This window comes from Thermobia domestica, chromosome 1 (genome assembly GCF_964235325.1).
Source record: "Thermobia domestica chromosome 1, izTheDome1.hap1.1, whole genome shotgun sequence".
Taxonomy (NCBI): Eukaryota; Metazoa; Arthropoda; class Insecta; order Zygentoma; family Lepismatidae; genus Thermobia; species Thermobia domestica.
This window is the reverse complement of record NC_137454.1, coordinates 251456223-251473829: the sequence shown is the minus strand read 5'-3', so window position 1 is coordinate 251473829 and position 17607 is coordinate 251456223. Positions and strand designations below refer to the sequence as shown.

Here is a 17607-nt window from a genome sequence, read left to right as displayed (position 1 = left end):
CCAAACTTCTTACATATGTGTTAAAACTGAGCATGACCTTGGAAAAGCTTCTAAAAAGACAAAGTCGTGAAGAATTGGAACCACTGAATAAAGCTTTCAGGCACCACTGACGTGAATTTTCTTTCTGCTGACGAATACAATTATAACACGATCTTAGCGAATACAGAACTATGTCCGATGTAGTAATGGTTGGCGTGTTGAAATTGATATCTGTAAATCGAGGTTTGATCTCATCTATTACGATTTTTTTCAAATTATATTTGTATCAAAATAATAATAATAATAATAATAATAATAATAATAATAATAATAAGTGTGCAGAAAACTGAAAGAACGCCCCCCCCCCAAAAAAAAGTAGATAAATGGTGTCATTTCCGTGTTTTGTCTCTGGTTCGTGAGATGCATGTACAATAAAATCTTAAATGAATATGTAGCTGCTTTCTTTTCCATTTCTTACTATTTAGAAAAAGTACTGATGTACGAACTCTTCCTTCTTGCAATACCAATACATGTAATTTGATTCGCATCCATGCTAAATTGTAGATCCAGATCTCATATAACCTCGGTATTCACTAGATACTCTAAACTCCTTTTAATTAATCTGTCCACATTTGTACTTTTAGACCTAAATAAAATCTTCAAATGTAACCAGTGATCATTGAAAAATGCAGAAGATATTCTTTTGACATTATAGTCAGTTGAATTTTTGAATAGTTTAAGTAACAGTATAACTTGGCGATTGTATTTCTATAGCCGTTGCTAGTAGTTTAATGCCTACCAAATAATGGAAAATGTCATTAAACAATAGTGTGTATGTGAGATACAATGTTAATTAAGAAAGTTGTAATCTTTTCTTTCATCATTTCAGGAGCAACTTCCTCCAGATGCTGATCACGACTGGTTGAGAGACATATTTTCAGCATATGGTAATATAGAATATGTTTCAATACCAAGATTTAAAACTGGAAGAATTAAAGGTTTTGCGTTTGTCGAATTTGAAACACCAGAAAGTGCAACTAGGGCATTAGAGGTATGGAATAAGTGTGTATTATTTCGTTTTTGAAGATGCATTGTGTTTAGCTCCAATGATTCCGCAAAAGAAATTTATTCAAATTGCTATGGCAGTCCATTTGATTGATATGGGTTTATTCTGCACGATAGATTACAAACGAAGATTATTTATAATAAAAGAATATAATTAGATTTTAAAAAATTCCAGCTAGACAGTTAATTTTTACCATATTAGTATACTAAATAATTGAATGTCTGATATATTTGACTTCTTCACATATTGGTTGTAAGAACAATGAAATTATATACATAAAAAATTCTTTATACTTCTGAAAAAGAGGTGTGTTTTGTAAGTAATTCCGCGTATGAGCTGGAAATCGTATTATATTTGATTATAAAAACGAATGTTACAGTGTGACTATATGTATGTGATACTTTCGACATAAATGTTCAGCAGCTGGCGCTACTAGGTGTTGCTTTCATTTATTTCTGTTACAGGCTTTTGGGGCTGCTGGATGTTGCTTACCTTCCAATATGCCCCCAGAGCATTTGTGGAGTATCAGGACTTTTGAGGCAGAGAATATGCAAGGCAGAAATGAAGAACAGCAGATGGAACATGGAGAGGAAGAGAAGGCTGAAGAAGAAAAATGTAGTTCTGCAGACGAAACTCCAGAAGAACCAAAACACAAGAAATCTAAAAGAGACCACCATAATAAATCTAAGAATACCGAAGAGGAGATAGATAAAAGTAAAATAGAGAAGAAACAAGACGAGTCTGATGACCTTCAAGTGAACGTGGAGGAAAGTTCAAAGAAGAAACAGAAGTTAGGAAATGATTCTGATGACCCTGAAGTGAACGTGGAAGAAAGTTCAAAGAAGAAACAGAAGAAAGAATCTTCCGACATTTGCGGAACAAGTGAAGTGAAATTGCCTGTCAAGAAAAGGAAATTGGAAAGTGTGGAAAGTGAAAGCGAGGGTAATAAACCTGAAATCGGTATGTTTATTTTCCTATCTTATCTGATGTGAAAATCATTTTCACATTGATTTATTCATTTAACCCTTCAAGCTGAATAATTATTATTTACAGTTAATTGGAGGGGCTTTCAAAAAATTTGTGCAATCTTGGAAGAAAACAACTGTGTATCTAAGTATACCTTTGAGAGCATAGTGTTGCTTCATGAGATTTTTGCCAGCGGTCCTTTACCTTGCGTAAGCAATTTTTGTAGAAGTCTGCACTTTGGGCTTTAAACCACGTTTCTACTAGAGAAATAACGTCATCCCTGCTGTCAAAATAGCATACTTTGAGTGTGTGCTTCATTCCTTGAAAACGAAAGAAATATTTTGGTACTAAGTTCGGTGAATATGGAAAGTAGAGCAAGATTTCATGTCTTAACTGCACTATCTTCACTATGGATGAATTGGTTAAATGAGATGGTGCTTCGTAGGACCTCTTTGCTAAGTACTCCTCGACATTTGGTCTTCAGTTTCTCGTAACCGAGATAGATGAGAATAAAATTGAAGAGTAATAGTTTGGCCCTGTGGCAGTAGTATGTCTCGATGATTCCGTTACAGTCCCACAACATAGCATCACTTTGGCGGCAGATTTTTGCACTTTTTTACGGAGAAAGAGGGGAAGGGTGTTTCTATTAGGACTCGTCTTCTCAATTTCGCTCAGAACGATCCAACATTTACCTTGGCGCTCACGTAAGCATCTGTGACACCCACCGTGCTGACACTTTCTGAAGATGCAGCTGGTTATGAATTTTATTCCAGTGGGGTCCATAAATAACACTTATTTCAGTCACAGTGTTTCAGTTGTTATCCTCCTGTCTCCCAGTATCCACTTTTTCCAGTATCCATCTTTTCCACTTTTTCCGTCATGTCGGCATGCAGGTTGAAATTGCCGTTTCTACTACTCAATTCCATACTCTGCTTTCATCTTCTTGTGAATTTGTTTTACTGATTTTCCCTGGAGATTCAGGAACTTGATAACACGCGTGTTTCACAATTTGTCAACCATTGCACCTTGAGTGATTTTACCTGTAAAAATAATAACAGTAGTAACATTATCCCTACGAATCAATATTTTGTATGCCGAACTTAGAAGAAACAAGGTATAAACACATGTCCAAGGGAGTTTGTAGTTCGTCTCCTCCTAGGAGATTGCATGAACTTTTTTTTATATACCTTCTCGTACAATACCGTAATCCTTGAGTATAAAGACTTGAAATTTTGTAAAAATGTTCTTCTTAGACCATAGACTGTGCATTTGATGAAAATATGATCGATTTGCTTTTTTCCCTCTCCTCACATTTTTGGTCATCTTTTTAAACAAGGAAAGTATTTAATTCCGTAGCTTAAGCTTAAAAATAGTCACCCCCGTTTATTATGCGCTGTTTCTATGCTACGAAAGTAATTTTATTTTCCTTTCCGAAATATAATTGATCGTCTGGAGCTTAGGAAAATTTCACTGTAATGGTGAAAAGGTTATACACTAAACTACAAACAAAACGTGTGGAAATTCAGCCTATAAAGAGAGGAGGGGATTAAATGCTGTAAAGGATTCACTATTTTTATATGTTATTCCTTTAGAACTTCTAAATACACGGGTACGAAATTTATTACGCTGAGTACAAATATATCATTTGCTTGCACGAATTTTGAAACTTCCATTCCGAAGAATTGACGGAAATCGAAGAATTAACAATTATTGCATGCAGGGGTGATTTTAGGGGCGTCCTTCTCCGTAGCTACGGAATCCCCTCTGCCCCTCCTGGGATTTATATATAAGTATACTCAACTTTGGTTACCAGTATTTTGGCAGTATAACTTTCATCTCCTGCATATTGAAAGTCTTTCCCGGATGAACTTTCCCGAAATTATCATTGATTGCATGTTATTGAGCCGTTGAGCATGGAATTTACGCTCCTTGTGTACGGCAACTTCTTTGCTTCAGAGAATGTGAATTTATCACTCATCCGGATGAATTCAATGGAAGGCGCAACACTGCAAAATCTTAACATAGACTGCATGTGTTAGTGAATTCATATATTTATTAATATTCGTGGCGTAAAACCTTCAAAATTGAGTTCTGTTTATGGTATTTGAATTGCATACTTGTGTGTTGAACATTTAAGTTTGAAGTGTGTTTATGTCTAACTTTTATGTCAGATTTATATCTAACATTTATAATTTTATCGGCTCTGAGAAGACTAATTTTACGGAAGGATTACGGTACGATACTTGAAAATGATACGAAAAAACTATCAACATCATAACCGCTCTCTGGAGACCAATTTGTGAAATAATTCTAAGGTTGAGTCGCAGTAAGGAACCCAGTCGCAAGAAACATGATAGGTACTTTACCTTATATATTCACTGTGTTTGAATCTTTCGACTCATAGCAAACTTTTACGTTTTATTGCTAAGGAAGAAATGGTAAAAACTAAATATTGAAAGACAAAGGAGGAAGTACATACATATCTGGCCAGCCACTCCTCTCTGTGAAGCCCCGATTTTGTATTTGTTACCAAATTCGTTAATGAAGTCTTTTAATTTGCTGTCCTGTCACTCGTATCTGTTTTCGATAGTTCGTTTTATTGTTTTTTTATTATTATTATTATTCAGAATGTATTTATTTAAATCAAATAAAGCTTGTGGTCTTGAATAAATGAATTTTTCAATAGCAGAAGAAAATTTCACTTGAAAGTTTTATTTAATTAATTTTATATTTTTATATAATGTGTACACCGTACGTGTTACTGCAAGAAAATAAATATTAACAGGTACTTACTTGATAGTTATAAACAAAAACACACAAAGGAAATTCAATAGACATTTAGCTTACAGGATTATTATTTAGCGTGTCGTCACGTTTATGCTCCGAGGCTAAGGAAGACGGTGATGATGATAATGAACCAAATGGTGGGATAAAGGACAGAAAATGGGAGAACTCCAAGAAAAACTCGCATATACGGTATTTGTCCGCCACAAAGCCTTACAAGACTTAATGTCTTGTCATGAAAATGTAGAAAGATAGGAGTAAAGAAAATCATACTAAAAACAAAAAGTCTGTGCAAGTATCATAGATGCCATATTTGCTGCTGGTTGACTCCAATGATGATTTTGTTTTTTTCTTTCGGGACCGCGGTGGCTCTGTGGTAGAACATTTTACTTTGGTGCATGGAGTCCTTTGGTTCGATCTCAGCTCGCGCCAAGTGAACTTTGTGGTTGACAAATACTATGTACGTAGGTTTTCTCGGGGTTTTCTCGTTTCCTTCCAGTTCCTTCATTCCACCGTTTCATTCATTTCTCATCATCACCGTCTCCTTTAGTCTAGCTGGCAAATCCGTGGGACATTAAAAACTTAAAGATTTATTTATTTATTTATTTATTCACACTTTGATGACGAAAGATTTAGTCTTGAAAGCTAAATGCATTTATTTAGTTTGCACTATGTGTTTTTGCTCGGGACAAATTATCTCGATACTGAGGTCCCCATTAAACCTCAACTAATCAACCTTTTGTTGAAATATAGATTTCTAATGAATGTATTTCCTGTTTATTGTTATTTTGATAGATAATAAGAAAATAAAACTAGAAACAGAAGATGAAGAAAACGAAAAGGAGAACGAGGATGAGAATAATGAGGAAACTGCCCGAAGAAAGAAACGAAGGAAGAGAAATAAGAAGAAGAAGCAAAGTCAGCTGGAAGTACTCTCTGTAGGATTGCAAATATTGTCGAAGTAAGTATAAAGCGATATCTCTCTTTAATTGATTGGATTTATTGTCTAAGTAATAATTGACGGTATACAAAACCTCACCAAGTTAATACAGAAATAATAAAAACTAAACGTCGACCAGCAACAAATAAAAATAAAAGAAAATTTATCTGTTTCTTGAGTTAGTTGTGTTAATTTAAAACGGAATAGCTGTCAAATGTTTTACTCTTCATTCGCCTAAGTAAAGAATAATTTATTTAATTTACGCTTATAATTGCAATATATACACTTACAACGATACTTGTCTTTATACTTGTATTTCAATCCTTACTTGTATTTGTGGGCAGAATTCACTTTTAAATTATGCACAAGCTGTTTAAGAAAGGAAGAAGAAGAATATTAAAAAAAATATATAGATGTAATTTCTCTTTCAGTTGTTATACGTTGCTATTTTGTTAATATAGTAATTCGACGATGTGAAGTTGGTTGTCATAGTAACACAAAATAAATAATGCATAATTGCGGATCCATCTTGTGAACATTATATGTACAATTTTTAAGGTGTGTAAAAAGTTTAATGTGCCACGTCCTACAATAAAAGGTAATATCATGATGCCGTGACGCCCGAGCTGATTTCCCTACCATAAACTGCAGGTTCACGTCTCATATAGCCTCGCTGCTGATTAGGGATGCTAAACTTCAACGAACAAACAATTACAGCTACATATAGAGGACATAATGAAGTAAGAACTGAGATATTCATACACGGTGCATATTTGAGAATGTTGTATCGATCAATACATCGTAATCAGAATATATATTCAACAGATTTTGTCTTTTTATCTTTTTTCAGAAATGAATGGAAGAGATTAAGGAATAAATATTTAAATCTGCAGAGGAAGAACATGCAACAGTTGAAGAAATCTCTCCGTCAATTCCCTGTGAAAAATGATAATCGGTGGAAGAGTGGAAGCTCTTATCCAAAGGATCAAAGTACTAAATTCAGCGATGATAAGAAAAATGAGGAAAACCCAGTCGAGGAAGATAGAGCCAAAGAAACTTCTTCAAAGCCACGAGTGGAATTTACACCTGGAGTTATTGTCGCAGTGCAATTTGATGAACCTTTACAAGAGGTTAAAAAATTTAAGGTGCGTATAGTTCCTATATGTAGGGGGAAAAAATTCAAGGTGTCATTGAAACTATCTTAACAGAATATTCAAAATGTGCAAAAGAGAAGCGGTCTGTAAAATAATAGGATTACTTTCTACAAAAATGAATATCTAGTTTAATCCTTGCTTATGTTTTATGTGCGTATTGTAATATGAATTTTCATTCAGTTACATTTTACAAAGCGTTTTACTTCTTAGATGCGTACTCATATCCAACTCCAGACAGAAGCAAATTTGGTATTCAAAGATATAGAATCTATAAAACTTACCTTCAGTGTCATTTATTTTCATTATTAAGCTAAGTTCGAAATATGAGAGATTGATGAAATAATTACATTTCCGTGCAACCCACTGATTAGTATATTACAGGGCTCATAGCGAGTCACTTTTTCTTTTTTTTTTTTCAAATTGGTCACTTTTTTTTTTTTAAGTTTGTCACTAACAGTTACTTTTTGGGGGTAAAATCATTTTTTCGTGTGATTTATGTTTTGCATTGGCAGTTTTCTAGCATACGTTCTTGTTACTGCTTTTTATTTTATTTTGTATGCAACTGCATTTTTAGTTAACATTTGTAATTTATTTTAAAAGTTCATAGTAAGGATATGAACATAATACACATTATTTCCTTTGATCTTATAGTGTTAAAGGAGAATGACATATATGACCTGTTTACAGTTTACTTTTCATTGTATGCGAAATGTTGGTAGGAGCCATACCTATATTTACAATCATCTGGTACCAAGACAAAATCTGTAACAAACCAATCATAAAAGACAAAATTTTATTACTAGTTAATGGTAATCTAGGTATTGTGTATTAATTACTTTAATTTTGTATTATTGGACATAATGAAAATATAGAAATTTGGCGTTACCTCATCCATATAAAAGTTGATGATAATGAACCTCTAAACACAAGTTTTTTTTTTTTTTTCTTTTTAACCTGACAAACTTAAGTAAAATAATTTTTAATCTTAACATGTTAAAACATTACATATTTCAGCTATGGCCCAGCCGTCCCTATTTTGCTTGGAAAAAAGAAAAAATGTACAATTCAATTTATACCCAAGTTTGGAATCAAGGTTTAAAGTTAGTTTGTGATGAGATTTTGGCCACTTTTTGCTCACTTTTTCAACTATTTAGAAGAGGCCAGACCACTATGAGCCCTGATATTGTGAAAACTACAATTTGGTTTCCTGGGCGTTTTCTTGTTGTTGTTTGATATTCTTTTAATATTCCACATTTTTTTTCTTCTTTGGCAACTACTTAAAAAAAAGAAAACATCTTTATGGATTTTTTTTTTTTTTTAATATGAAAAAGGGGATGAATGTGTGTGGATAGGCTTTCAAATGTAAATTGATAAGTTTAGATCATTGTAAGGGAAAAATCATACTATGAGTTAGTTCAACTTTATTATCAAAACATGGACTAAACATTTATAAGTAGAATGTGTATCACTATTAGAAGAAATTAACAACAGTATATACCGTCTGCTACTTAATAGTGTCAATTTTTTATATACATACATACATAGGCACCGACTTTTAAGTTTCTCAATGGGTGCTCAGGCATCGGCACTAACGTCAAATATTCTTTTTATTATATCTTTTTGTAAATCCAATAGAATAGTGTTTCCCAAATTCTTCCTGAGAGGCGAGGAAAACTATCAAGAGCTACTGAAATAAAATGAATCATGAAATTATTTTTAACTTGCAAAGGCGTATAAAAAATAAAAAAAGAGAGAGAGAAAGAGCATAATTTCCTCAACTTTATATTGAACAAAATTTCTAAATATTAAGATTTTGTTTTTGAATTTCAAACGTGTTTAGTAATATTGGTCAAAATAAGGAGATAAAAAATTATTAAAATAATAATGATTACAGTCAAATCTTTAGAACATTTTAGAATAATTTGAGTGAAAATAGAAAGTAATTCAACTGGCTTCTAATTTACGTAAAACATTTTACATTTTTAAAAACAAATTAACATCAATCACCAATTTTTTTAAAGAAATAATTATACAAAATTACACCCACGGATTATTATTATTATCGTTGTAATGTTATGTCGCTTGATCCTTGATATGCTGTAAATCTGAAAAGTTTGAAATAGATATTGATAAATGATTATTCAACACATATGCATCCCTATCTAAAATTAACCTTGAATCACATGTGCTATAGTTTCTTATTTATTATTCACCGCATGAAAGTCTAATTTCAAAGTTAATTTGAACGCAAAAATTCAATAGAGGCTCAGGACCTGTTAAATATCTCCAATAGGTGCTTGTTCCCCATAGAACCCACGTAGTCGGCGCGTATGCATACATACATAAATATATAATCTGTTTCAGGAGAATAATAGTAATAATAATAAAAACTATCACAACTGCATCAGATTGACAGCGAGCAACATACCTTTTAATGATATTGAAGTTTGCCTTCCTGTATTTTCTCGGAAACTACACATCAGAATTTATCCTCAAACATCTCATTTTCTTTAGCTCGTCATGATCTATCGATTCATATATGTTTTATCTGTAGACAAGATTACAGTCAAACAAAAATTTAAGACTTAATCATAATTTTGGTTTGTATCTTATTAATCATGCTGTGTACTGTCGTCTTACTAGTCGTATAATAAAAAGCTTCATTAGTGTATACTTCAGGATGACATGCCTTTTAATCAGTCTGCTAGCACTGAATAAACAAAAGAACCATCGTCTTACGTTGTTTATCAATCGTCTGTTGATTCTAATTCTAAAATAAATTATTGAGGGGACACTGTTTTATGTTGATGGTTCTGTTCCATGTTTAAGATATTTTTTTGCCAGTTCTTTATTATTGTTGTTATTATTATTTGCAGTATAGATTATATCGCACACTGGGTATGCATATCGTTTATCTGTGTTTAGATCTATACCTTTGCTGCGTTGGTCGTTAATAATAAAAGTTTTTACATGTATATGTTCTTTTACAGAACCAAGCAAAATCGCACTCAGATGTTCAATACGTCGATGTAAAAGACAGAGCCGAAGTAGCTTATTTGCGATTGGCTTCAGCTGCAGCTGCTAACGATTTAGTTAATTTAAAACCATGGAAGCAAATGACGATTTTGGAAGGTTCGTACACAATTAATAGTAAATTTTGAATTCTAAAGATGAGTATTAGTACTATGAAAAATATGAGGAGTATAAAGAAAATAAACAAACCAAGTTTTAATTTTATTAAGGAAAAAAATACTGCCATTTTAATCTCAGACTAAAGTTTCAACAGTGTCCACGTCTTTCAGCTGCTTGCAGACACTGACGCAGGCTTTTTATATGTTCTCCGTTGTCTAGTAGTGGTGGTCTCATAACTGATCAGTTATAAAGTCAAACAGAAAAAAATCGGAGAGTAGGGCAGGGTTTTCTACTATATTTTCCCATTTTTTTTTTCCCTGAGGAATTAAGCAGAGTGTAAGCGTGCATTATCATGTTGAAGATCAGTTTCTTTCCAAGACGTTTATCCTGCATTGCACAACAGAGCTTGCGAAATATTTACACGTAACAGTAAGCACTTATGGTTGTAAATTCAAGAAATTCAATCAGAATTTACTCCTCTGCATCCCAGAAGACGGTACTCATAACTTGGTCAGCAGACAGTGCTGTGTTTACTTTCTTTTTCGCAGTTGCGTTGAATTGGTGTGATGCCATTTCGTGCTCTGCCTTTTTCTGGCCGTTACATAGTGACGGTTACTGGTCACAGTATTCAGTAAAAACTCACATTCCTTTCGATAGCTCTGAAGAAGTTATTTCTTTTTCGCTGCACTGTATATTCAGTCGTCAATAAACGTGGGACCTAGCGGTAACAAATTTCTCAATATTTAACCCTGCACTACTGTGTTCTATAGCACCCGTACGCAAGCTAAAGTCTATTATGAGTATCAATAGTAGGGATTCAATGACAGCAGTTGTTGAAATGAACCATCACTGTCAGCCATTTTGAAATAATTGCCTGGACTCACGCAATTAAAACTAATAGCATCACAGTACTTTAAGCGTTCAGTGAAGTCGGGCAGATTGCGATTTATATCATTCGCAGATATTGATACATTCTATATTATTTAAAATTTTCTTATTACTTTCAGTATGACTCTTATAAATAAAAGCTGAGTGAATATTAGAAATTCGAATTATTTTCTTTCAGAATAGCATTTTCGACATTGAAATAACTACTTTTTGGTAATTACATGTATGATGTGTATTTTATTCGTAGTATATTTAATGTGAAAAGTTTCCCTTATATAAGATCGATTTGAATAGGCAAATTTATTTTTTATAAAACTTCAAGCATCAAATACTTGACACTGACTTCATGGTTTCGGGAACGAATATATTCTTCAAGTTATTACTTTCTTCATAATGAAAAGAGATATTAGTGAAGTATGTACTTACCCTACTTATTTGCCTCTCTACTGTACTTGCTTATGCACTTAATTAATCACAGTTTCAGAGAAATGGAGAAGTACCGTAATTACACTGTTTCGTAAGAAAGGATTCAAAAGATTTACATGATTATAGATTTGTGTTTTGCCATTTAAAAAATGTATATTGACTCCGATTGGAGAAGCAGATCTCGCATTGCTAAGAAAACAAGTTGGATTTAAAAGTGGCTATAGCACTATAGATCATATTTACAGGGTGTCTATCAGTCACGAAAAAGTCACGAAATCAGAAAAAGGCCATGAAAGTCACAAAAAGTCACGAAATTTAGCTTTTGGGTCACGATTTTTTTTTTAACTGTACAAATGTAAGTACAGATTGGAATTTTTTTTCTATAAAACGTCAAAATTCACCACCAAAAATGTCTATGGTCGGCTTTAGACGCTACCAAATCGCAAGCAGAGTACGTTTCTATCGCATGGATGAAAATTCGACCTAATTCGCACCCAAATTCGCTCTTGAAAATGTTAGGAAATTTTATAATTTGGTAAAGAAAAGGTCACGAAAAAGTCACGGAATTTCATTTTGGAATTTTAGTAGACACCCTGTATTTAGGTAGTGAGGAAACTTATAGAGAAGTGAAACGAATATGAATTATCTTTGTGTGCTGCTTTCATGGACTATAAAAAGTTCTCGTTTAGGTAAAGACCTCGATGGTTAACACTGTTAAATTGTGTCGGATAAGTTTATACAAAAGTTACAGATAATATCTGAAATAAGCCAGTGCAAATATCGTCTGTTTGATTGTACAAAGACTATAAGACTATAAGAGTCTCCACATAATCCCGGGTTCGATTTCCAGCATCGTGAGGCAACTAGGGAATCACGTGAATAAAAGACATGTGACGATCACTAGGTCAAGAAAGCCCCTGGTACGCCTGGTAGAAATAGAGCGACGCAACGCATAGACAATGTGTTCGTCTTTGGCTGGATGTAGTTTAGCCAGTCATTGACAGATGGCGTTGGAGCGGCACAGGCCCATAATAGGGCTGTCGAGCCAATAAATTATTCGAAGAAAAAGAGAAAAAAAAGTAGGAAAGAACGTTAAAAGCTATTTAGTGCAGGCTCACGATTGGCAGAGACAGAATGGAAATATGTCGTTCTAAAGGAGAGTTCTAACTGTGAATTTTAAGATGAAAGAAAAAAGTTCAATCGGGAAGGTTGTTATGACGATCTGTGTATTAAGTACTGTTGCATGGGGAATCTAGGTATTCTAGAAATAACAATGATTGTTGATAAATTGCATCAGGAGGTTGCTCTTTTACAGCAGTTTATAACGTTTCTTATATTATTTGTTATGAAACTTTCATAATCTAGAAAATTACGAAATATTATCTATAATATTTTGCGGCGGTTTAAAGACACGTGTTTTTGGTCATAATTTTGTGAGGAAACAATTTTGTTCATACTTGTTTATCTATAATGAAGTCTGTGTCACCTCTCATAAAAACTTGTTACTTTCCTATTATACATTTAATGTGTAGATAAAAATAATGAGTGGAAATTGTATTCTTAAGAGTCTGTCGTTTTAAATATAGAAATTTTGCTATATTTTTTCTTCCGTTTCAGGAGATGAAGAGAAAGAATATTGGGATAAAATCATGAGAGATCGAGCAGAAAAATTTGAGAAAAAGATACGTACAAAACATCGTGGTAAAGACAAGCTTCTGAAAAGAGCGGAGAAAGCGCTTCATATACGATTTGATGAACCAGATCAAGGATGAAATGAGAGAGTTACAAAATTCTGTAAACTCTCATCTCTAAAATGTGTGTTGTAAATGTCAAAATGACTATAATGAATGTGTATACATAGAAATGATAAAGTATATACATTAACGTACAAGAAAATTGACTACCCATGTTTCTTTTGAGAATTCTGTACTAGCACCTATCTATAACGTGTTTTACTACATACCTTGAAAGAAATCTTTCAAAGAAACAGTATATAAAATTTCATGAACAATAGAATTTTGTTAAGAAAAATGTTGTCCGTTTGCAAAGAAGGTCTTTTGCCCACATTTGTAAGTAGAGTCCTTTGATACTTTTTTTTTTTATTTATTTTTTTTATTTTTTATTTTTTTTAATCAGTTTGTATGATATAATGTTACCTACAGGTGTTAGTACGGTCTATTTCGGACAAAGGTGTGTGAGTAGAGGTGTTTTAACAAGATTATGTTTGTGTGTGTGTCCGTGTCTAAAATATTGTGTGGGTGTTCATTTAGTGAAGTGACTATTGAACTACTACAAACATTTTATGATGAAACTTTTCTGCGTGAATTAGAAAAGTTAACCCCTGACCAAATACGTGGGTTAAGTTAATACGAGTAAAATGTATTAAATACTATTAAATATGAAAAATAAAATTTTCTAAAAAAATATTTCCTTTATGTATTTTATTTAGGAACTAGTTAAAACGCGCGTTCTTAGGTTTAGGGAAAATATGAAAAACCCCTTAGGATACACGTTTCAATGGAAGTGTAATGATAAAAATCCATCAGATACTCTACTTTTGCTATACATTTTGAAACAAACTACCCCAACCCCTAGAATACGCCTTTCAATCAAAGTGACATGAAAAAAAATTAGCATGAGATGGATACCATGTTCATGGGTCAACCGGTTTTTCGACAGCCGATTGCACACTAATCTCAGTCATTTTGAACATTTTATTTTTTAATCTTTTTTCACTCTCTATATCGATAGGGGCTGAAGTTGAACTTAAAACACCATCGGAATTGCCACTATTAATTTCAGCGACCCTGAAAACTATGGATTTGACACTAATATTGTTTACGATTATCTTTAATGTCACCCTCCTTTAGGGGTGTTTTACCCCCACTGGTGTTTTACCGTAAACTTCGACTTAAATGCCATCGAGAGTGTCACTGTTCATCTCAGCGACTACAAAAACAATAGAATCGACGATAATATCGGTTGTTTTCAATTAAATTATTTTTACATGTCACCCCCTTTCCTCCCCAACCTTAGGAGTGACATTTATACTCACAGTTTTATATATATATATATATATATATAAGATTATAAGTCATGTGTGTTCCAAGTTTGTCTGAAGTTGCTGCAGGCGTTCCAGAGTTAAGTTGGAACATACCCACAAACATATTATATATATATATACTGCGATACTTCCGCAACAATTTTTTATAGACGGAGTTTGGCTACGGCCATATAATTTGAGATACACACCAACCAGGCCGGTAGCCAGCCAAAAAATGCATGCAGAGGGGCCCGATCAACCATCTTATAGTTTGTCACCATACTATAGTTCGTTTGCAAGCCTATCGTGAAAATTTTAGGGGGTTAGCAAACATTTAAGGGGGCCACGCTCCCCTAGACCCTCCGTAGCTACGGGCCTGTCATCAACTACCTCTATAAAAATTGTTGCGGAAGTATCCAGGATTCTGAAACATGGATATTTGGATAGGGCACATGTTCCTAAGTGGTCATAACTCGACTACGTTAGGTCCCATAGTTTTGGAGCTATGGACCTTTAAAGTTCATTTTTTCATGTGTTCGGCAGCATATAACTGAAAGGAAGCATTTGTGCACCCAGGTTGGTATATATTTTCTATCTTTTCATGGTGTCAGAAATCACCTCCCAACGTTGTCGGTGTTTTGAAACACTATATATATGTATATATATATATATATATATATATATATATATATATATATATATATATATATATATATATATATATATATATATATATATATATATATATATCAGAAAATGGAATGATAGATCAAATGATTTGTCAAATCCAAGTAATAATAATAATAATCAATAAATTCGCAATCCAGCATCGCTGTTCCAGCATAAGATTTTTTGAAATTTTCAACGCGCAAAAAACAAAGAAAATGCGCGTCGATGTTTTTGAAAAAAAATTTGCACATTTACACCTACATAGTATCTACAATCTGTGAAACTTTCAAAATATTTCGACGACCCTTACCAAAATTTAAAAATTTCAATTTTGAGCATGTATGAAACGATAATTCGGTAAGAAGTGGGGTAGGAGGTAAACATTTTTTGAGGTCGTTTTAGGTCTGGGGTGACATTTTGAGTCAATAACGACCCAATTTGAATCAATGGCCGATTTTTCATTAGTAGTTTTAGGTCTAGGGTAATATTTTGAGTAAATAACGACCCAATTTGGATCAAGGGCACTATCCGATTTCACTATCCAACTGGAATGAAAAAGCATGTATTACTGTCATGGAAAAGGACACACTTCATGCTTGCTTTTGACTAGTCCAAGAATCACTCATCGCCTTTATACTGTATTTGTAGTGCCTGCATTAGCCCTATAACATGTGTGCAATGTATGCCATCATCACTACTGCTGTAAAATTTAAGAAAGCTATGTTGTCTATCACGGTAGAATCTCATTTTGGTTTCGTTTTGAAGATTCCAGCCTTCAAGCTTTGAAGTTATGAGCTCAGCTTCTTGTTAAGCTCCAGTCTAACAAGGTCATTCAGTTGCTCCTGAGTAATCAAATGTAGTTCTCTGGCACGTTCGCTGCATGTAGAATCCTGACGCTCACTACTCATACACTACTCATTCACGGTCATCAACATCGTTGTTGTCTACTGTACATACTTCTGGCGGCACTGGCACAGGGAAATCTCCACCATGTGGGATAGACCTTCTAACTTATTGTAGATCTGGGTATTGAACTGGTTTTTTACCCTTGGGTCTTCTTCCCTTTACATTTGAAAGACAAAAATAGCAGAAGTGATCACATTATTCAAAACATAACATCGGCGTGACGAGAGACACAATTGTGAGAACCGCATGACCATTTCCTTAGATTCACTGCACAGCACTTATAGCAAAATTTCGGTGTCCAGTTATGTCCACCTTCAATGAAAAATATAATTCATACGCTTTTCTAACAAGAGCGTATTCTCGTGATCCTCGGTTTTGGAGTTTTCTGTCCATATACAACAGAAGTTGTTACGATCGTTCTTATACTTCCTAGGCATTGTTAGAAATGTAGCACTGTATTTTCATAATTCGAAACATTGTTTGCAACTGTTAACTACTTCACAACACGACACGTTTATGTATCGCAAGAACACAACTTTCAATGTTCATCCGTTATAGCAAACTTCAACAGCGAAATGAAGCTCATCATACGGACAAGAAAGAAAGTAAACATGTTATTACATGTTTACTTTTTGCTCAATTGTTTCAGCGTCGTTCGGTGTTGCCAGGTGTGGGTAAGTAAATTTTACTCCGACGGTTACTTTTGCCTTATTTCCAGCAACAGTTTCTGAATCTTTCGTCTGCAAGGGGAGCAGAGGATAATTTATTTTATATGTGTTTAATACATTGAAGTATATGAATAATTATCACTAACATTATAACACTGGTCGGCAAAATAAAACTGTTTTTCGCTCCTACGAACGAAAATAGGTTTCGAGCTCCTGAGTTCGAATCCGTAACCCGTTTTTCTCCAGGACGTACTAGTTTTCAGGGAGGAGGGGGAGGGTTTCAATATCCGCCCAAAGATGCTATTCTCCACCCATAATAATTTGCACGTTATAATTTAAATATCAATATAAATTATGCAGATAAAATTGCATAAAAAGTTAAACACTTACGTGTCACTTGGTTTTCCTACTCCTCTTGTAATTACTACAGGGTGTCTCGCATGTCACATTCCAACAGAAGTCTGCCAACATATTCACACTCCATTTACCACTGTAGCGCCTCTCCATGATAGCTATTTGCTGGTGAAACCTTTCCCCGTGTTCGTCAGAGATCTCCTTTAAGTTGTACATTTCAGGGAAGAAGTCCAGGTGGCAATGCAGGAGGTGTAACTTTAGGGTCATATTATATCCCATGTTACGAAATGAAGAAATTAACCTGCCCACAATATCTTTGTAATCAGGTGACTTATGATTCCCTAGAAAGTTACTGCACACTTCTCGAAGGCCTCTCAAGCCTCACTTTCCACTTCATTAAGCTTAGAAGAAAATGTAGTATCCTTAAAAAAATCTCTGATTTGAGGTCCCGTAAAAACACCTTCTTTCACCTTGGCCTCGCTGAGTTTTGAGAATAGTTTTCTGAGATGATTAAATGCTTCACCATCCCGGTTCAGGGCCTTGACGAAGACCTTCGTGAGCCTTATTTGATATGAAGGGGTGGTAAGAATATTTTCTCCGGATCCACAAGACGTTCATTAGCCACGTTCATC

General features: G+C 33.9%; 1 protein-coding gene across 2 annotated transcripts in view; it reads left to right on the top strand.

The window, feature by feature from the left end:
* Larp7 (La related protein 7) overlaps positions 1–13761 on the top strand; it is a 34225-nt gene extending 20464 nt beyond the window's left edge. The window contains exons 4-9 of one of the 2 annotated variants that reach the window (XM_081772008.1): positions 869–1030; positions 1510–1987; positions 5591–5756; positions 6586–6880; positions 9880–10021; positions 12953–13761. In XM_081772008.1, the coding sequence (XP_081628134.1) occupies positions 869–1030; positions 1510–1987; positions 5591–5756; positions 6586–6880; positions 9880–10021; positions 12953–13107 (1398 nt within the window). In that variant the 3' untranslated portion in view covers positions 13108–13761. Of the gene's footprint in view, positions 1–868; positions 1031–1509; positions 2006–5590; positions 5757–6585; positions 6881–9879; positions 10022–12952 lie in introns of both variants that reach the window. The other variant, XM_081772000.1, reaches the window with a different exon arrangement.
* Positions 13762–17607: the final 3846 nt, after the last annotated feature.